Genomic DNA, 21,138 nt, shown 5'->3' on the forward strand with positions numbered 1-21,138 from the left:
CCTTCAGACTGATTCCAGACCTTCCTCTCTCTTAATCAGGTCGGTATTTTCCAAAGTGTGAATTTTGGAAAGTTAATTGCACAAGATATGAAGGGATTTTTGGAATAAAAAAGTGTGCATTAACTAAATAAGGTTGGGGAATTTGGGCTTAAACAAATGTGCTTCTTTCTTCTATGATTTTTCAGAGTATCTTAAAGATAATAAACTTTAGAAATCTCTAAAAGACAAATGCAGAATGTAGGATGGCCCGGTTTTCCTTGAACACAAAACTCTTTCTGGTCAAGTCCTTTTAGACCACCGGCCTGCAGACTGAGTCTATGAAATAACTGCCTGCAGATCAGTGATGGGCAACGTGGTTCACAGATCTCTCTGCATGGGCCAAGCTTCCACTTCCCTCTCCCAGGGCATAGGAAGACCTGGCTGGGGTTGTACGCTTTACTTTAAAATGATTATGCAGGTAAATTGGCAATACCTTTCTGGGGAATCATTTGCCTGTATAAATGGAAAGCCTTCTAACCTTGGGGAATTCAAGGTCAACCACTGAGATAGGAAAAAAATATTAAAACATCAGTTTAAAACTCACTTTTGACTTTTTTCATATAAGTTTTGCTAGATATGTGTGTGTAAAAATGTGTCAAAATTATGAATTTTATTTATAATTGTTTATTATTATTATAACTACAATATTTAAGAATATATTATTTGAGCCCTGGCCAGTATGGTTCAGTTGGCTGAGCATCATCCCATGCACAAGGTTCTATTCCTGATCAGGACATAAGCCCAGGTTACAGGCTCTATCCCCCGTATGGGGCAGGCAGGAAGCAGATAATCAACATTTCTCTCTCATTGATGCTTCTCTCTTTCCTTTACTCTCTCTCAAAAATCAGTAAAAAACATATTTAATATGTATATATTATTTCAATATGTATTATATTAAATATATACTATATACTAGAAATATTTATAAATAATATATTAGAATTGTAAAATTTTTATACTTCACAAATAATTTTGTATCTATATATACATTTTTATATGATGGGTTGCAATAATATTGTAATAGTGAAATATACAATAGCCTAGAGCAGTGGTTGGCAAACAGCAGCTCATGAGCCACATGTGGCTCTTTGGCCCCTTAAGTGTGGCTCTCCCACACAATACCACATGCGGGTATGCACGTACAGGGCGATTGAAGCTTTGTGGCCCAGGTGCAGCAGTCAGTTTTCGGCCTGGGCCAGTCTATTCTGAAGAAGTGGTTCTAACACCGAGCCACACTCAAGGGGCCAAAGAGCCTCATGTGGCTCACGAGCCGTGGTCTGCCAACCACTGGCCTAGAGAAAAACCCTGTAAATAAAAAAATAAATAAATAAAAAGTAAAAAAAGTACCACGATGTTGGGTTTATATGCTAGCAGAAAGGACTACAATGACAAACGAAAATGTTCATAGTGATGGCCCTTAGTAGTGGGATAAGGGGAAATTTCCATTTTCTTTGTGCTTCCTTGTATTGTCCTAGTTTTATACAATAAATGTATATTTTTAATAAGTATTACACTCACAGAGTTCACATTTTTAAAGGACACAGAGAAACAAAGTCTTTTTCAGACAGCCCGTAGCCTTCCAATTATCCAAGAGTGTTATGTCTTGTGAATCTTTCCAAGGATGCATTATGTTGACAAAATGTGTTCAATTACATGTATTCTTTTCACGTTTCATCACACACACAACACACAGTGTTTCCCTGTGGTGTTAAATAATCTTGTGCGCCTGTTATTTCATCCATGTGGGCTGTACCTGTGGGATGAAAACATGGATAAAAGATTCCAAAAGTAGGATGGCTCGTTCAAATCACACCTTTGCCAGTGGGATAAACATTGCTGTGTGTGAAAGGTACCAACGTCCTCTGAAGCCAGGAAGCACTCCCATGCTCGGGCTTCTGGTTTTTGTTTTGACCCTTCAGTTCAGATCCATTGCCATGGATCCCGGCTGCACGGACACTCGAGAAAAACAAATGACTTAAAATGTTCAGAGTCCCCCTCGCAGAGGCAATCCAAGCACCGTCCGCCCCACCTGTCAGGTCACAGGATCTGGGCGCAGATGAGCCTGTCGTTGAGGTTCGGCTTTCACTCAGGGACAGCCAGGCCGGCCCGCGGTCACCTGCGTCCGGGCCGCACCGCAGAGAAGAGGCGGGTCCCACTTCAGTAGACCCCAAGGCGCTGGCTGGATCTGCATCCCGAAATATCGTGAGTTGCTTTAATTGTTTAAATAAAAGGAAGGGCTCCGGGAGGGTGGTGGTCAGCAGGAACAGACAGAATGAGAGCCTGAGAGGAGCTCCCCACCCCCCCCCCACCCCCCGCCACTCTGCAGAGGAGCTGGAGCTCCAAGCCCGGCAGCTGCCGAAATGTCAGACGGATTTGCACAGCTGACTCAAGCTGCCCGAGAGAGCCGCGCGGTGGCTCCCCAAGCTGCGCCCCAGCCAAGCCGGCTTAATATAGCCGCCGGGGCCCGCCAGCCCGGTCCCTGCGGGACTCTGTCCCAGGGTGGTGGCCTGGGACGTTTGTCAACCGGGGAGCCTTCTTGAGAGCTTTTTAAGTCCTCTCTGACTGTTCCTCCTTTTCTAGGAAGACAGAAACGAGCACGGAAGAGAATCATGTCCGAGCACAGCAGGAGTTCAGACCCAGAAGAGCTTGATGAGGAGATTGATGAAGATCAGATCTTGGCCAACTTGTCCCCCGAGGAGCTGCTGGAGCTGCAGTCGGAGATCGAGGTCCTGGCCCCGGACCCCCGGCTCCCGGTGGGGATGATCCAGAAAGACCAAACCGACAAGCCCCCCACGGGCAGCTTCGACCACAGGTCCCTGGTGGACTACATGTACTGTCAGAAGGCGTCCCGGAGGCTGCTGGAGGACGAGCGGGTCCCGGTCACCTTCGTGTCCGCCCAGGTAACGGGGCTGAGTGCCGGCAGCGCGCTGGCCTGCCAGGGGGCCGCGTGGCAACGCTGATTTCGCAAGATGACGTGTCATGAGTTGTTTTGTTGCCACTTAAAGATTAAATCATACTATTTAAGATTGGGACTCTCTGAAACACTTACATGGGGAAAGTTGGTCATGTCTTATAAATGCCTCTTTTTTTAAATGGCTATTGAGTTTGCCGTGTAGGAAAGCTTGTAGTCTACAGGCGTGATATTTAATGAATTAACTCACAGCCCAGGAAAAGTTGCTCTTAATCATTTTTTGGCTCACGAGCCCCTTTAAGATGCTGATGGAAGTTCTGTGCCTTCGCTTCAGGCATGTACATACATGCCGTCCTTCACATCAGCTTCCAGGGCACAGACTTCTGAGGTCCAGCCCGTACCCTACAGCTGGGCCCGTCAAATAACTGAGAGTGTCCAATATTCCCGCAGGCCACTTGATAATTTACCAGATTAGTTTAGAGATTAATACCTATTAAGCTGTTTTAAATATTGTCCTATGACAAGTAGAATTGTGGTTGAATCTATAAGTGGATTGTATTTAGCAGATTTTTTCCAATAGAGACCCCCCTAAGTAAAGTCTCTTTTCATTATCCCTGATAATACCGATAGATTTTTGACACATTAACTGTCACACAGGCCGCAGGTGGACAAGTTACAAATTGTTCAGGTCAGGAGAATGTAAACATGTTCTGAACTCAAGAAAACAAATGGCTTGCTTGATAAGGTTAGAAGTTTAAGATTCAATTTTCAGACATTTTATAATTGGAGTAAAATCTAATTCTATATGAATTATTCCAGAAGAAAACTGGATACTTTCCACATCCTTTCTTCTCTTGATAGAATGTAAACAGCTTGATGGCTGCTCCCCCTGCTGGGGAAGATGACAATTGCTAAGGGACTGTCAAGTGTCACTCCCAACCTACCATTTGTTATGTGCAAAAAGATCAAGTTCTTGTTCTGATGAACCTGTGACTCCACTGCTAAAACCGGCTTTCAAAATGTCACCTATGAGACATACTGGGCAACAATCTAATGGACAGTATTGATAAAGATGGCCACTTTCCTTCCCGGACTGAGCAATTTCCCCTAACGCTCTGCATAATCCTGGCCCTCTGCAGCTGGAAATATTTGGTTTCTCCTAGAGACCGCCTTCGAAAGGAGAGAGACTAGTGAGCCTGCTCTGGAGTGGCCAGGGCAGTTTTCACAGAGCTGAGGGACCAAGCCAAGGCTTTCGGTACAATCCAAAATATCAAACTGCTCCCATTTCCCCCATAATGTTATTTTTAGGGAAACTTGATGTATACAGTTTAGTAGATTAGCAAGCATATGAGGAATGTAAATGTTGGTTATAATAATAAGGAAATTGTTGTGTAACTCTGGGTTATTAAATACAAATATATCTATTCAGCTATATACAAAACAGTGTGTTGGTAGACAACTCCCGGAGTTGCAGTGTTTCCCAAAGTGTGGTACGCATACCCCCAGGGGTACGGGAAGAGTTTGGTGGGGATATGCACTGCACCGTGCTTAGCTGCGCCTAATTCTACGTTCTCATGAGTACAAGGGGTACTCAGCGTTACGAAAATTATGGAAGGGGTACACATATGTCAAAAGTTTGGGAAACACTGAAACCTAATGGTTTCAAAAAAATAATTGTTAGCTGCTTCTGAAATTGTTCAGCATTTAAAAAAAATATAAAGAGTCTGAACACTAAATCTAGGTTTCATTTTAATATATCGAATGAAGTAAAACACAGCCCCCCAAAATGTGAGTTTATCCTAACTAATAAAGAGGGAATATGCAATTGCCCACCACACCATAACAAATATGGTGGCACCCATAGCCACAAGATGGTGGTGCCCAGTCCCTTCAGCCCTGCCAGAGTCCCACAGTTCTTTCAGCCCAGCTGGGGGGTGAGGGACGGCAGGCACATGATGCAGCCAGAACCACCCTCAAGCCCCAGCCCCCCAGGGTCAGACTAAGGCACAGGTAAGCCTCAGATGATGGCTGCCCAGCCACCCAGGGCTACCGGAGGCTTAGGTAACCAGGGCCGGCTGAGGCTTGCGCTGCCGGTAGTGGCAGCAGTAGAAATGTGATGGAAGCATCACCTTCCCCTGATCGCCAAGTCACCTCCTGCCCCTGAGGACTCCCAGACTGTGAGAGGGGACAGGCTGGGCTGAGGGACCCCCCCTCCAGTGCATGAATTTTCGTGACTGGACCTCTAGTGTGTCTATAAAAAATTAAATCTCTACAAAGTTTAAAACACACAAATACCCCTGAATTGCACACTATAACAAGTGAATAAGCTCTAAATACTTTCCCTCTTCACTTACCTTAATGGTTACCTCTCTTCCTAAAAGATAACTACTAATTTGGTGAATAATTCGACAGACTTTTCCCCTACACATCTATAAACTTTTCTATGCTGTGTGTGTGTCCCACAAATTGAATACTATACATAGTTTGTTAGCTTAGTTTTTCTCAATAATAAATCTTTTTATTATCTCCAGTAGATATTGCTCTTCTTCATATTTCTGCACCGCTATGTATTCTAACCCTCATAAACCTCTCTTTCAGAAAAACACTCAAGAGCAGCATGAAGAAATGGACAAAGGTAATAGAAAAGTGGCCCAGTATTTAAGGGAAAATCTCAATAATGAAATCACTGCAAGTAAAAAGGGCAGCAACGATGTCCAAGAAACAGATAGTGAGGATAACAATGATGATGATGAGGAGGAGGAGGAGGAGGAAGACGAGGATGACGAAGATGAAGATGATGAAGATGAGGATGATGACGGAGAAGATGAGAGTGAAGGGAGTGATGAAGAAACAAAAAGAGAAGAGAAAGGCAAAATAAAGGAGCCAATCAGAAATGGCGAGAGCAACTGCCAGCAGAAAACCAACACAGCCTTTGAAGAACAGAAAGACAGACCAGAGGCCCAAGAAAAAAGTGAGAAAAAAGTATCAAAATTAGACCCTAAAAAGTTAGCTCTAGATACCAGTTTCTTGAAGGTAAGTGCAAGGCCTTCAGGAAACCAAACTGACCTAGACAACAGCTTGAGGCGAGTCAGACAGAACGATCCTGACATGAAGGAACTCAACCTGAACAACATTGAAAACATCCCCAAGGAAATGTTGCTAGACTTTGTCAACGCGATGAAGAAAAACAAGCACATCAAGACCTTCAGCCTAGCCAACGTGGGTGCGGACGAGAACGTGGCCTTCGCCTTGGCCAACATGCTGCGTGAGAACAGGAGCATCACCACACTCAACATCGAGTCCAACTTCATCACCGGCAAGGGCATCGTGGCCATCATGAGGTGCCTCCAGTTCAACGAGACGCTCACCGAGCTGCGCTTCCACAACCAGAGGCACATGTTGGGCCACCAGGCCGAGATGGAGATATCCAGGCTTCTCAAGGCCAACAACACGCTCCTGAAGATGGGCTACCATTTTGAGCTCCCGGGCCCCAGAATGGTGGTGACCAACCTGCTCACCAGAAACCAAGATAAACAAAGGCAGAAGAGGCAGGAGGAGCAGAAGCAGCAGCAGCTCAAAGAGCAGAGGAGGCTGATCGCCATGCTGGAGAACGGGCTGGGCCTGCCCCCAGGGATGTGGGAGATGCTGGGGGGACCGATGCCAGATTCCAGTCTGCAGGAGCTCCTCCAGCCTCCTCCCCGTCCTCCCAACCCCCCGGCGGTCCCCTTCGGCCGGCGAAACGAAGCGACGAGAAAGCCATCGCAGTCCCCTCCACACAGGATGGACCCCGACTCCTTCCGGGGCGTGAAGCTCAAGAGGACCCAGCGCAAATCCCGGATGCCAGAAGCCAGAGAAAGCCAGGAGAAAACCAACCTCAAAGATGTGATCAAAACGCTGAAACCCGTGCCCAAAAACAGGCCGCCCCCGTTGGTGGAAATCACTCCCAGAGATCAGCTCCTGAACGACATTCGTCAAAGCAACGTGGCCTACCTTAAGCCTGTAAGTAGACGGAGGGAGAAGCGGTGAGCCAGCGCCAGCCGCGTCTCAGCTCATCCTGCTCATCGTAGTGTCAGGACCATCTCACTAACTGGCTCCCGGGAGGTCGGCATTGCTGGCTACGCCCAGGACATACATCCACTAACAATAATACTAACATCTAAATCACTAGCACTTACTATAGTGAGCTTCATTATACGAACTAACTCACACGATCACCTTCACAACCCCAAAAGGTAGGTATCAGGATTCTCCCCAGGTCACTGAAAGGAGGCTGAGGCTTAGAGAAGTGAAGTCACTCACCTGGGAGGTACCGGCAGGAAGCGCTACACTTGACATTGAAACTCAGCTCTGAGTCCATGGTCAGGTGTTAGTTCCCGCCAGCGGCTCCGAGCTGACGTGGAGGTCTGAGGAGCTGCTGTGGGAATAAGAATGGCGCCCTGTGAGTGAGGCCATCACTGGTGGATGCCTGGTGCCTTCACCCAGCGGGAAGCCGGGTGCATTGTACATAGACCATTTTTGCTTTTGACCGCCTCACTGTGTGGCACACGGTAAACGTCAGGGTAGTGTCTCCACAAATTAGTAGCTTTAAGTATTTTACTACTATTTTCGTCTGAATATTTACTATGATTCACTATTACTGCTGCTGATGGATGAGAATGTTCTTTTCTTTGCAGTTCAGTCACAGGAGTACATTTCTCCTGTCATTGCTAAGATAGATTTTATGGAGGCAGAAAGGTGGATGTCCAAGGGTCTCGGGTGGGCGATGATTCGCTATTATTTTAAAACTTGTGTGTAATTTTAGTCAAGAGATGACATTGACAAAATAGTTATTAATAATATATTATTCATCACAGAGAGTCACCATTTTGTTGTTAATCCTCACAAGAGGATATTTTATCATTGATTTATTTTATTTTTTTTTTTGAGAGAGAGAGAGGAGGGGAGAGGGAGAGACAGTGAGAGAAACATCGATGTGAGAGAGACCCATCTATTGGTTGCCTCCCTCATGAACCCTGACCAGAGCTAGGGATTGAGCCTGCAACTGAGGTCATACCCTTGACTGGAATTGAACCTGGGACCCTTCAGTTCATAAGTCGATGCTCTATCTACTGAGCCAAACCTGCTAGAGCTGGAGAATCACCATTTTTTTCAAGGTGTTTTAAACAATTTTTCATGTAAGCTTGTTCTTTTTCTGCTTCAAAAAGCTATACATTTTAAATGAAGAAAGCTGTTACTTATACACACACACACACACACACACACACACACACACACAGGTCCCCTTTCTCATCCCCTGGCAATGCAGAGCTGACAACATTCCTATGTTCTAGATCAAAGCCGACTGTCCCTTAGGCAGGGGTGCAGAACCTTCTCTCTGCCCAGGGCCGGTTGGACATTCATAACATCATTCTTGGGCCATAGAAAATTACCAGCTTGAAAATAAGCCTGCTCTATTTGGTCAAACGTTCAGTTAACTCACCCCAATGCCTGGGCAGGCTTAATCTCGCCTGTAGGCTGGCCACCCCCCACCCTGACCTGCCTTAGGGGGACTCTGACCCTTGCTGGGGGTCGCATGAGGTCAGGTGAGCGTTCTCTGCCTGTGCTTGGGCACAGCATCAAGATTCCCTGCACCTGCTCCTCTCCTGGCAGCCAGCCTCTGAGGGGGAGGGAGGGTTGTTTTGAGAAACGATCACTTCTGTAACCAGTCACCAGTGAAGCATAGCCAAGCTGCCTCAGTGGTGGTACGGTCTGAAAATAACATTAGTCTGAAAAGCATGAAGAGAGCTCTTTTTAAAGTGGAAGAGAGAATGAAGTTCCAGTGATCATCTGACCCAGCTCCCTGCCCTTTGTGGGAATGCTCTACTGAGCAAACCTGCCTCCCCAAGTCTGTCCCACTCCAACGGACCACGCACTCATTAGTGCAACAAGTATTTACGTGGTGCCCCCAGCCCACCAGGCCCCGCCGAGGGGTCAGGGATGCCACAAGGGGGAAGGCAGGGCCGGTCTCCGTGGCATGGAGCATACAGTGCAGGGGTTGCCATCTTCACAGTCAAAACACTGCCTTTCCCTCACCAGAGAGCACTTGTTTTTGTCCAGATCCTAAAGCACAGGCACCCTCCGTGTACCGTCCACTACGTACTATTTTACATTCCCACTCAGTTCTACAGGGCTGTCACTTTTACGTTGTGTGTTTTCATGTCAACTAAGAAAGAAAAGCTGCTTCGAAGTGCACTCCGGGGCCTCTGCTTGGAAACGCCTTTCCTGTGTGCAGGGCGTGCGCCTCCCACTGCTGCCAGGGCCCGGCTGGGCCTGCAGCAGCCTCTGCCTGTGCCTCAGGGACAGCACGTCCCGCAGCTTCTCTGCTGGCCCTGTAAGACGCCTGGGGGGGCGGGGGGGCATGCATCGCCTCTGATGAAAATGCCCGGGGCTGCTGTCTGCCGCTCCGGCTGCCCTGCCTGTGCCCGCTGCACACACAATAAATGTCTGCTTTAACGCCGGGTCATGGTGTGATCTGTAAAAGACTCATTCTGAAATCATTGTAGACTTTCAGAAGCTCAAATATAATATAAAGAATTCCTACACACGCGTCACATTCTGCCACATTTGCCTTATCGTGGTTCAGAAGGTATTTTAAGTGGCCACACCCCTGTGCACGTGCAGTCAACAGGGTCTGCAGCTCCATGGAGGTGCGAAAACTAAGAAAGGCCCTGGCGGGTGTGGGGCACACGCAGCTGACCACGGTGAACCCACAACTCTGTTCAGGGCGCCTCAACCGTCACAAAATGTGCATCACGGACTCGATGGAAAGCTGTAGATGCCATCAGCAAGGCTACCACAGGCCCCAGCGCGAAGGGAGGCCGCTGGCAGCCAGAGGAGACGCGCCTGTGCTCACTTCAGTCAGAGGAGAGGCACCTCTCACTGGGAGAGGGGGAACTAAGGCTTAGGGGTCCCCCCTCTTGTCCTGTAGGACAGAGATGGCCCCCTAACTCCTGGATTTTTAAGGATACGGTTAAAATTGAAATACAATTTTGAAGTTTTGTGATTTTCCTTTTTACTGAGGTTCCTAACTAGATTACTGAATACCAAAAATGTACTTAGAAATTACTCCTAGAAAACTTTAAGAAGAAAAAGATTATTTTCCTCTCAAGGACTTAGAAATATGATTTTTGTATTTTCTAGAATATATCTTAAATAGTCCATTTATATCCTAAGATTGTATTTTTTCATTTTAATGTTTACCCTCTATCCCATGCTTCTGGCACAAGACCCTGAAGCGAAGTTGGCAGCAGAGAATAAAGGAAAATCTGTTCAACTTGCTGGGCTAAAGGTTACCTCCTCCGAGGAACTGCCCTTTTAACCAGCTTAAAGGAGAATTAGTGTGTAGGCCAGGTACTGAAAACTTTGAAAACTGCCAGACTGCAGGCCAGATCTGAAAGCCTGTTTTGTTTGTCTTGTGTATCCTATATAATAAAAGCCTAATATGCTAAGTGTCTGGTTGACCAGTCACTGGTTCAACCAATCAAACCATAATATGCTAATAATATCCTAAGCCTGCTCAACTGCATGCTATGACGTGCACTGACCACCAGGGGGCAGATGCTCTGACTGGTAGGTTAGCTCAGTGTTTCCCAACCTTCTCTCATGATGAGAATCACCTGGTGGAGTTGTTAAAACACAGATTCCTGAATCCCAACTAAGAAGTGCTAAACTAGAATTTTTGAGAACATATAGGTAAAATTGCATACCTAACTTAGTGCTCTGTATATAAAATCTGTCTTAGAGCACTAGTTAAGTATACAATTTTACCTATATGTTCCCAAAAATTCTAGTTTAGCACTTCTTAGTTGGGATTCAGGAATCTGTGTTTTAACAACTCCACCAGGTGATTCTCATCATGAGAGAAGGTTGGGAAACACTGGGTTAGCTTGCTGCTAGGGTCTGGCTGACCCAGACTGAGTGAGACAGGCTGGACACACCCTTGAGCCCTCCCATGGTCCCTCTCTGGCTGGCCAACCTCCCGTGTCCTTCCTGGGCCCCAGTTGTGCACTGGTGGGGTCTCTTGGCTTGGCCTGCACTCTCTTGCAATCTGTGACCCCTCCGGGGATGTTGGACTGCTGGTTTTCGCCTGATCCTCCGAGAAATATACCAGAGTACCAAGTGGCAGGCAGCCGGGAAGGAGCTAGGGCCTGGCACTATCACTCCTGCTCTTCCTGGCCCTGTTGTGCCTGCCACCACCGCTTGGTAGCACTCCGCAGAGGTGGGAGAGGCTCCCGCCACCACTGCTGCACTAGCCAGCCATGAGCCTGGCTTCTGGCTGACCAGTGCTCCCACTGTGTGAGTGCACTGACCACCAGGGGGCAGCTCCTGTGTTGAGCGTCTGCTCCCTGGTGGTCAAGTGTGCAACATAGTGACCAGTTGAGTGGTTGGCCAGTTGGTCACTTAGCTTTTATATATATAGACAGTAGTCCAAACCAAAGACATTCGGCTTGTATAGATGTATCCCTCACAGCAAATGCATGGTTTCCTTTCATAAGAAAGTTCTGTGGTCCGTTTACTGCTCACCATCTGAGATGAGTATTTAGACTCTTCTCAGAAGCCACCTGTGCGTAAGCTGCTGTGCCAAACTAGGCACCTCCAACATTCTCTCATCCCCTTCGGCCTTGCCTCTCTGTGTGTCCCTGTGCTGCTTCCAGCCGGCGCCTGCAGACATTGCTCAGTGTCTGGTTGGGAAAGTCTTTGGTATAATCGTGTGAGCAGCTGCCGTAGTCAAAACAGTCCTTATGATCACAGAATGTAAGATTCTAGACTCTCGGCCTCATCGCCACCTCTGGCCATTTCTCCCATGTCTCATCTATAAGACCTTCTCTCTCTATAACAAGGCTTTCCAGGTCCTCTCCTTCTGTGATTTTTCTCCTCTTTCCCATCTTACCTTCTCCCCTTGTTTCAATGACCACATAATCCAGGGCAACTCCCAAGTCCCCTTTTCCTTAGGTCACCCAGGGTTTTCTCGGTCCTTCATTCGGCCTGTTCCCCAGGTCAAGCTCTTTCTTGGTAGGCCTGCCATTGTTCACACTTCCGTTTCCCTGCTGTCTCCATTCCTGCACACCTTCAAGTCTAAGGCACAGAGTTCTCTTTTTTAAATTTTAATATATTTTCATTGATTACAGAGAGGACGAGAGAGGGAGAGCGAAATAGAAACATCAATGATGAGGGGGAATCGTGTGCCTCCTGCACACCCCACACTAGGGATGGAGCCTGCAACCCGGGCCTGTGTCCTGAACGGGAATCAAACAGTGACCTCCTGGTTCAGAAGTCGAGGCTCAAGCACTGAGCCACACCGGCTGGGCAGCCCCAGTTTTGTCTTTAACTCCCTTTTTTGGCTCCTTTTTCTTGCCTCCAAAAAAGAAACCAGGAGAAGCTACAAGCCACAACACCTATCCTGGTCATTGCTTTGGAAATGTTAGGCTCTCATGTAGGGAATCTCCATGGGAGAAAGCAAAGTAATGTTTCAAACTCATCTCACAAGAGCAGATAGTCACCAGAAACTAGATAGACCATAAGTTGCCTTTCCCTAATAGCTAGAGGGAAAAAGAGTTTTTATACAGGGTGGGCGACAGAAGGTCTAGAGTTGTATGAGAAACAGAGTTTATTCTTATATTATGTATTAACTAGAGGCCCAGTGCACAAATTCATGCTCGGGTGGGGTCCGGCTGGCCTGGCCCCAATCAGGAGGATCGGGGGAAGAGATGACAGGTGGTTGGCCAACCAGCTGGACCTGATTGGGCCTGATCAGGGCCAGGTGGGCTAAAGGGAGGGGCTGACGGCGATTGGCCAGCAAGCCCCACCCCTGATTGGAATGGGAAGGCCAATTGGGGGAGGGGATGTGGGTGGTGAGCCAGCCAGCCCTGCCCTGGAATGGGGTGGGTGGGGCCAATCGGGGGTCAGAAGCTGGGGGAGGGGCTATGCGAGGTGGGCCAGCCAGCCCCACCCCTGATTGGTTGGGGGGAGGGGCAATCCTGGGTGGAGCTGGCTGGGGGAGGGGCTGCGGGCTAATGGGGATGGTGGAGGCCCATCAAGGTGGAGCCAGCCAGGAAGAGGGGCCTCAGGCAGTCGGGCTGCCGGCCCTGCCCCTGATAGGGGTGGGGGGCCCATCTGAGGTGGGGCCAGGCTGGGGGAGGGGCTTCAGGAGGTTGGCCAGCCTACCCCACCCACTAATGGGGTAGGGGGCGGGCGATCAGGAGCGGGGCCAATTGGGGTGGTGCTGCCCAAGGGGAAAGGCCACTGGGGGGTTGGCCGGCTGCCCTGCCCTCGTTCCGGGTGGGAGAGGCCAATTAGGGGCAGGGGTGGTTCGGGGGAGGCACCAAGGGAGGTTGGGCAGCCAGCCCAGGTTCACTGGCCTGGGTGTCATAGCAACCAGTCATTCCAGTCGGCTTTTTATATATATAGAATCGAGGCCCAGTGCACAAAATTTGTGCAGGGGGATGTCCTCAGCCTGGCCTGCACCCTCTCGCAATCCAGAACCCCTTGGGGGATGTCTGACTGCCAGGTTAGACCTGATCTCACAGTCGGACATCCCTCTCACAATATGGGACTGCTGACTCATAACTGCTCCCCTGCCTGCCTGCCTGATCATCCCTAACCACTCTGCCTGCCTCCCTGATCACCCCTAATTGCTCACCCTAACTGCCTCTGCCTCGGCCCCTGCCACAGCAGCTTCATCTAGATTCTAGGCGACCCAGTGACCCACAGGCTGAGAACCACTGCTGCAGAGTCTAAGACCGTCGGAAAACACAGATATTTACATTACAACTCATTAACAGTAGCAAAATTAGTTATAAAGTAGCAACAAAAACAATTTTATGGTTGAGGGTCACCACAGCATGTATTAAAGGGTCATGGCATTAGGAAAGTTGAGAACCACTGATCTAGAAGGTTGTCCGGAATGACATCCAGAAGGTCATATGGCTTTCTGGACTGATTAGCATATTATGGTTTTATTATTATAGATTATTGTATTATCGTCCTATGTAAACCTCCTTTTGCCTGCTCGGTATTTTGCTTTTCTAATGTCCATGGGAGTGAGTCTCACATTTTAGCGTGCCTCAAACCCCCCGGAAGCCCACGGGTGGAGGCTGAGCCCACCCAGAGCTTCTGAGTCGGTGGGTCTCAGAGGGCCCTGAGAATGCACATCGGACAGGTTTCTGGGTGCTGCTGCTTAATTAGTGTCTATACTTCGGCCACCACGGGTCTGTGACATCCAATGGAACCCATATTCCTGAGACTTCCCCTGACAGGCACCTTTCCTATCCCCCCACCCTCCTCTGTTCAAATTGACCCCACAGGTCTGGTTCTAATTAATGTGACTTTTTAAACCAAAGAAAGTGCATGGGATATCAGGGGTGAGTGTTCACCCTTCCTGATCCACTGCCCGCTATCTGCATCTCTCCCCACCTCTCTTCCTTTCTCCCTTTCTCTCTTCTCTCTCTCTCTCTCTCCTCCCCCTCTTTTCCTTTCTCTTTCTCTCTCTCCCTCCCCCACATTCCACTTCGGGGCGAAGCCCTATGGACACTGTAGGTCTCCTGGTGGATTCCAGTTCCTCCAGCAGGCCTTCCTGGACACACACACACACACGCACACGCACACGCACACGCACACGCACACACACACACACACCCAGGTGCCGGCAGGAGCAGGAACGCGCTCAGGGGTGAGGAATTTGAGAGCCTCCCGCCCTGCCCAGCCAGGCTGTGTGCACTGGTGAGGCACTGCACATACGTGTGCAGGCAACACGCTGTTCTTAGACGATTTTAAACAAGTGAAGGGCAAACGGAGCCTAACAATACTGCTTGTTGCTTCTCAGCTGTTTGTAAGTTGTATATCTTTATAGCAGCACATCTAGCTGTCTCTTCCTTTATGGTTTCTGTCTTCTATGTTCTGCTTAGAATGTCTTCTATGAAAGATTATAAAATACTGTACTAGAGGCCTGGTGCATGAAATTCATGCACTGGTAGGGACCCTAGGCCTAGCTGGCAGTCAGGGCTGAACAGCCTTCTGGCTACTGGCTGGGGCCTCCCTTCCCTGGCTGTCAGCTGTTGGCCAGGGCCTTCCTTCATTCTGCACCACCCCCTAGTGGTCAGCACACGTCATAGCAATCAATCCAACTCCCAGTCCCCTGGTTGAACTCCCAAGGGGACACTTTGCATATTAGCCTTTTATAGATATAGATTTGCCTATATTTTCTTGCTGCTTTTTAAAAAAATATATTTTATTGATTTTTTACAGAGAGGAAGAGAGAGGAATAGAGAGTTAGAAACATCAATGAGAGAGAATCATTGATCAGCTGCCTCTTGCACCCCCCTACTAGGGATATACCCACAACAAAGGTACATGCTCTTGACTGGAATCGAACCTGGGACCTTTCAGTCCGCAGGCTGACGCTCTATCCACTGAGCCAAACCGGTTTCGGCTTCTTGCTGCTGTTATAGTTTTGTTTAACATCCCACATCACAGGCAAATCAAAGCGGGGTGTTGAAGTAGGAAGTAAGAAGTCTGCTTTGCTATTTCTTCCCCAAGCAGCCAGCCACCGGGCATGTCGTGGCTCGCTTCTGCTGTTGTCAGGACCTGGACCGCCATCCTGGTCCTATTTTAAAGTCAGTGGCTCTGGCTTACGACTGGGTCGGTGCCACATTTTGCTTTTTAAAAAATATTTTTATTAATTTGGAGCCCTGTTGTGCGTATGAACAGATATTGAGAGTAGTGCTGTATAAAATGTGTTCTTATTCCACTCAACAATACAGAGAACACACTGTCTTACTCATTTATTGCAGCTTTGAGGCTAGTTTTGCTCCTTGGTTCCTCACTGTTGGTGTTCTCCCTGTAAGCCCTGCCAAGTGCAGTCACGGCTCCCTCCTCGGGCCTGGCTGGGAGGGAGGCCAGGCCACAGAAGGGGCCGCCGTCTGTAGGTCATGAGACAGCAGCACATCAGAGTCCTCTCTGCGGGCAGGAAGTGGGGAAACTTTTCTAGTCAAAGGTCATGGGTGGAGAACCAGCTGCAAGAGGGGCCCAGGCAGATGGCCCAGATGGTTCATCTCATGGGCAGGTGGGCATGGGCAACACAGGAGAGGCAGCCTCGGTCATTGCTGTTCAAACTCTGTGTCCCCGGACCTCCCCAGCACCCTCTGGAAGGTGGCGCGTACGTGAAGGGTGAGTCACCCTCTGAAGATATAACTGCACACAGAACCCCTGAAGAACTGGCCTTAAGTCATTCCTATGAAGCAAAGCTACAAGTTCACTTGCAGTCAGATTTGAGCTTCTCTTTTGTGAATAACATTTTGTTTTTAGATTTTAGAGAGCACTGAAGTAGAAACATGCTTCCCACAGAAAAGATGGGTTGTCAACATAATGCATATTGCTGTGGTGGTATTTTTTGGTGGTTGAGACATAAGTACTGAAATCAGACTGACCTGGGTTCAAACCCTGCTCTGCCACTTCCTGCTATGTGACCTTAAGCAAACTGTAGTGCTTACCCTGTCTGAGTCTGTACCTCTTTACAAGAAATGAGAAAATGTTTTAAAAATAAGTGTTACAAAATAAACAAACAAAATGGAAACAGACTTGCAGATACAGAGAAGAGGGGAGGTTGAGGGACTGGGTGAGAAAAGTGAAGGGACTAGGAAGTACAAATTGGTGGTTACAGAATAGTCACAGGGATTAGCGGCCCACAGAGGGAATGTGGTCAATAATATCTTAATAGCTGTGTCTAGGCGGGTACTTGAAACATCCAGGGGGAACCACTCTGAAAAGCCCATGATTGTCTAACCCAGGGGTCCTCAAACTTTTTAAAGTGGGGGCCAGATCACGGTCCCTCAGAGAGCTGGAGGGCCGGACTATATGAACTACTAATTCCTACTGTAACACCTCGGCTGCGCTCACTGCCCAAAAAACCTGGCGGGCAGGATCAGACTCCTCTGCGGGCCGCATGTGGCCCGCGGGCCGTAGTTTGAAGACCCCTGGAACCACTCTGCTGTGTATCTGAAACTAACGCAGAGTAATATTGAATGTAAACTGCAATTAAAAAGAAAGGGGGGGAATAGCTGTGAACATTAATTACTAATCTGTAGTATATTATTCGATCCTTAAGACAACCATGAGTTAATGCTGCCATCGTCATCTTACACCTGAGAAAGCTGATGCCCAGGCCACACAGCTGCTAAGCCTCGTCCCGGGGGTTGACCCGGAGACGCCAGCACGTGGCCTCATTTCTATGTTGTCTTCACTGTGTGCTCACAGCCCTGGATCGGCTCCCATCACAAGTGCCCAGTGGAGGTGCCTGTGGTGGTTGTTTTGTCATGATTTCAGGGGCTCACTGGCTAGAATTTTCACTCCATTGTACATCCTTTGAGGCATGTAAATGTCGTTTTTGCTGTAAAGCTCTTGAATTTCCAGGACTAATTCTTCCCCTTTCCTTCAAATGCTTAAATCACAGGTGCAGCTGCCGAAAGAACTGGAATAGGAGGCCACAGACGAACCTAGAAGAACAGGAACTGGAGTGAGGACTTGGACTAGAGCTTGAGGCTGCACGAGCAGCATGGCTCTGGCTGCAGGTGGAACCGGGAACAACGCTCACCTCTGATGAAGGGATTTCATAAAAGGCAAAGTGCTTGGCACGTGGCAGTATGTGGCTGAAGGGGAAGAGGAAGGAGATTAAATAGTAATATTTGGGGCAACATTTTCTACTGCCCATCAGTTTGAGTAACTATGGTGAAATTTAGTCATGCTCCCAGCACAAAAGTTAAAAAAAAAACACAAAAACCACACATTTTTCGTAAACATTTGCTTTACTATCGCTTTCTTCTGCTAGGCAACAATAAATACTGTAGAAGTGTTGTTAGTATAGTTCCGTTTTTTCACCTTCCATCTCCTGTGCTGTAGCTCACCACACAGTCTCTTAAAGGAACAGCTCATGTTTCATCTCCGGAAATGTGGTGGGTGACTTGAGCTCCAGGCCCTTCTGCTGCTTAGAAACGGAAGAATCGTTAATTAGCCCCTCTCTCGGATCCACCGAGGTTTCCAGTTTCCAGCCCTGCCTGGCTTTCTCCCTTGGCCATCTCCCGGGACTTTGGGATACACTTCTGACAGAAGTGTCTGTGAGGAGCAGAACGTTTAAGCCACAGGACGCGGAGAAAACAAAGTGTCTCCAGAAAAACTAATGAAGAAGGTGAGCCTTTACGTGCACAAAACCTTCCCTGTTTCCAAACACACGGGGACAGCTACTGTCTCAATGCACAGGTTTTGCCGAGGGACAGGCAAAATTATGCTTTTTCTATTGACCCATTCCCTCGATAAAAATCTCTAAATTGAAGAGTTTAATTTGTTTTTAAAATGTAATCATTTTTCCCAAAATGTTTGCTTCTTGCTTGGTTGCGAGGGGGGTCAGGAGGTCTCACCCTGCCTGTTTAGATAGATGATGTGAAGTGGGCATGCAGGCCCCGGGGCTTCTGCTGCCATTTGGAATACTCGCCACCCGTGGATCCAGCCTTAACGTTTCATTACTAACGTTTTATGACATGTTAGCGATAGCAGACCCCACACAAGTGGGTAGCCAAGCTACTACTGTGAAGAGACAAGATACTGAGAATAGTTTTTCCAAAGATAATCATCATGTGATGCCTGCATTTTACCGTGGTTCTGAGTGTATCCTCTAAAAATGGAATGTAACAAAAACCCAGGGCATTTTTAGAAACTGTATGCTATCTGGCAACCTTTTATAAAATGTTATAAAAATAGAAAAAATGTAATAGTTTAGAGCATTCACATGCTAGTTTTCTAGAATTGACACTGTTACTAATTAAAATGAGTACCTTTTCAAATTTCAACTGGTCATTTTCTCCAAGTTTATTGTGTTTAGTCAGCAGAAAACATTGTGTAGAAAATGGAAGTGGCTAAATGTGTATAAACCCATGTCAGGTTTTTTTTTTTTTTTTTTTTTTTTTTATATATTTTATTGGTTTTGTACAGAGAGGAAGGGGGAGATATAGAGAATTAGAAACATCGATGAGAGAGAGTCATCGATCAGCTGCCTCTTGCACACCCCTACTGGGGATATGCCCGCAGGCAAGGTACATGCCCTTTGACCGGAATCGAACCCGGGACCTTTCAGTCCCCAAGCCGATGCTCTATCCATTGAGCCAAACCGGTCCTGGCGCATGTCAGGTTTTTTAAAAGGACCTCATTGGGACATCAAAATTACAACTACATTATAGAGCAACCATCATTCAGAACCACCTGAAATCGAGCTGAATGGAAGTCCTACAAGTAAGGATATATAGAAGAAGCCATATCGAGGTTGGTAGGAGAGATGGAGACATGGAATAGATGGGGCCCATGTCCACATGTGGCAGATAAAAATCGGGAGGGATATCTCAGCTGCAAAAGTCCCATATTTCAGGGTTCCGATGCCAAGAAGAAAAGTCCCCATAACTTCTGGCTGTAAAAATCAGCAGGGATTGTGGCTGAGGGAGACAGAGGGCTGCTGGAGTCCCAGATGTTCCTCTTAAAGGGCCCACACACAGACTTACTCAGACTCACTCATTCTGAGCTTCAGCACTGGGGCACCAGCCTAATGGGTACCCAGGTACAGTCAGGGAGGAACTGAGTTCTCTGGCTTCAGGGCCAGGGCTGGAGGGGTGGCTTTCTCAGACAAAAGTGCAGGCAGCGGCCATTGTTCCTTTGATGAGCCTTTCTCCACAGAGCTGGTTGGGAAGCTGCCATATCTGAGACTCCATCAACCTGGCTCACACTGTTTGCCTCACCCTGGTGATTCCCCAATACCCAGCCCTAGACAACTTATGGGTCCACCCAAGTTGTTTCCAGTGGCTTTTCCATACAAATGGACTGTCTTGGCTCATGCCTCAGACTTTTTTAAAATCTCTCAAACAAGAAACATCTGGCCTCAGAGTACCTCTCACTAAGTGGATCCAGGCCCAGCTCTAGCAGCAGCCAGCTTTGGTTCACAGCTTGGCCTCTCCTGGGCACCTCCAAGCCCAGCACAAGTAGCAGCCATCTGCAGATCACTTTGTAGTTCATGCTAGGAGGCCTCAGGCAGAACACAAGCAGTGACAGAACTTGGCTTGCACCTCCCAGAAGGCCCCAAAGCCACGGCATCTAGTTAACAGCTTCAGAATACATCAAAGCACCACCCAACTACCTCCACAAGGGACACGCTCAAAGGTGGACTCAGCAGTCACCAGAGCCCAGATGAAGTAGGTCCTTCTGCTTGGGGTGGGCCCCTGCACTCCTGATCCTCCACAGTGCTCACAGCCACTGCTCAAAGCCAGTCCTTGCAACTGATTGGCCTGGGGCTAAATCCTTATTATTGACATGCCAACAGCAATCAAGGCTTACTTCGACAGGAGGGTATACACAGCCCCACAGGGGTTGGGGCACACACCTGGAGTGCCTAGCTCAGCGGAACAGGGAGGCCCTGCCACGGGGCCCTACAGGACACCTACTGCATTAGTCCAGTCTACGAAGCCAGGGAGACTGAGCCGCTCTACCTAATATACATAGAAGCAAACTAGGGAGGCTGCCAAATGAAGAGACAAAGAACCAACAGATGAAAGGACAGAACAAAACTCCAAAAAAGAACTAAACAAAATGGAGACAAGCAATCTACTAGATGCAGAGTTCAAAACACTGCTTAGAAGGATGCTCAGTGAACTTAATGAGAACTTCAACAGCATAAAAAAGGATATGGAACCATAAAAAAGAACGAGTCAGAAATAAAGGATACACTAACTGAAATGAAGAATAATTTATAGGGAGTTGATGAAACCAAGAATCAAATCAGTGATTTGGAATATGGGGAAGCAAAAAATATCCAATCAGAACAGCAAATAGGAAAAAGAATCTCCCCAAAAATGAGGATACTGTAAGGAGACTCTGGGACAACTTTAAGCGCACCAACATTCACATCTTGGGGGTGCCAGAGGAGAAGAGAGAGCAAGAAGTTGAAAAACTATTTGAAAACATAATGACAGAAAACTTTCCCAAACTGGTGAAGGAAATAGACATACAAGTCCAGGAAGCACAGAGAGTTCCAAAGAGGCCACACCAAGACACATCATAATTAAAATGCAAAGAGTTACAAAGAATTTTTAAAAATATGAACAATAAAATGACAATAAATA

General features: G+C 47.7%; 1 protein-coding gene across 2 annotated transcripts; it reads left to right on the forward strand.

The window, feature by feature from the left end:
- The first annotated feature begins 1,965 nt into the window (after positions 1-1,965).
- LMOD3 (leiomodin 3) lies at positions 1,966-18,819 on the forward strand. 2 transcript variants are annotated; one of them, XM_084901720.1, is made up of 4 exons: positions 1,966-2,241; positions 2,620-2,939; positions 5,549-6,949; positions 17,436-18,819. In XM_084901720.1, exons 2-4 carry the CDS (start codon positions 2,649-2,651, stop codon positions 17,460-17,462), a joined length of 1,719 nt encoding a protein of 572 aa, XP_084757846.1. In that variant the 5' UTR covers positions 1,966-2,241; positions 2,620-2,648; the 3' UTR covers positions 17,463-18,819. The 2 variants fall into 2 exon arrangements, with proteins under 2 accessions (XP_084757846.1, XP_084757845.1); XM_084901719.1 differs by lacking the exon at positions 1,966-2,241 and having other exon boundaries at positions 2,289-2,939.
- Positions 18,820-21,138: the final 2,319 nt, after the last annotated feature.

The sequence above is a fragment of the Pipistrellus hanaki genome (assembly GCF_964339955.1).
Source record: "Pipistrellus hanaki genome assembly, chromosome: 13".
Classification (NCBI taxonomy): Eukaryota; Metazoa; Chordata; class Mammalia; order Chiroptera; family Vespertilionidae; genus Pipistrellus; species Pipistrellus hanaki.

What these genes read in the sequence shown, in the direction of transcription:
- LMOD3 (XM_084901720.1), top strand. Translation starts at nt 2,649, where the DNA reads ATGTCCGAGCACAGCAGGAGTTCAGACCCAGAAGAGCTTGATGAGGAG. An exon ending in TCACCTTCGTGTCCGCCCAG is followed by an intron (nt 2,940 to 5,548) that starts GTAACGGGGCTG and finishes CCTCTCTTTCAG; the next exon opens with AAAAACACTCAAGAGCAGCA. An exon ending in ACGTGGCCTACCTTAAGCCT is followed by an intron (nt 6,950 to 17,435) that starts GTAAGTAGACGG and finishes CTTAAATCACAG; the next exon opens with GTGCAGCTGCCGAAAGAACT.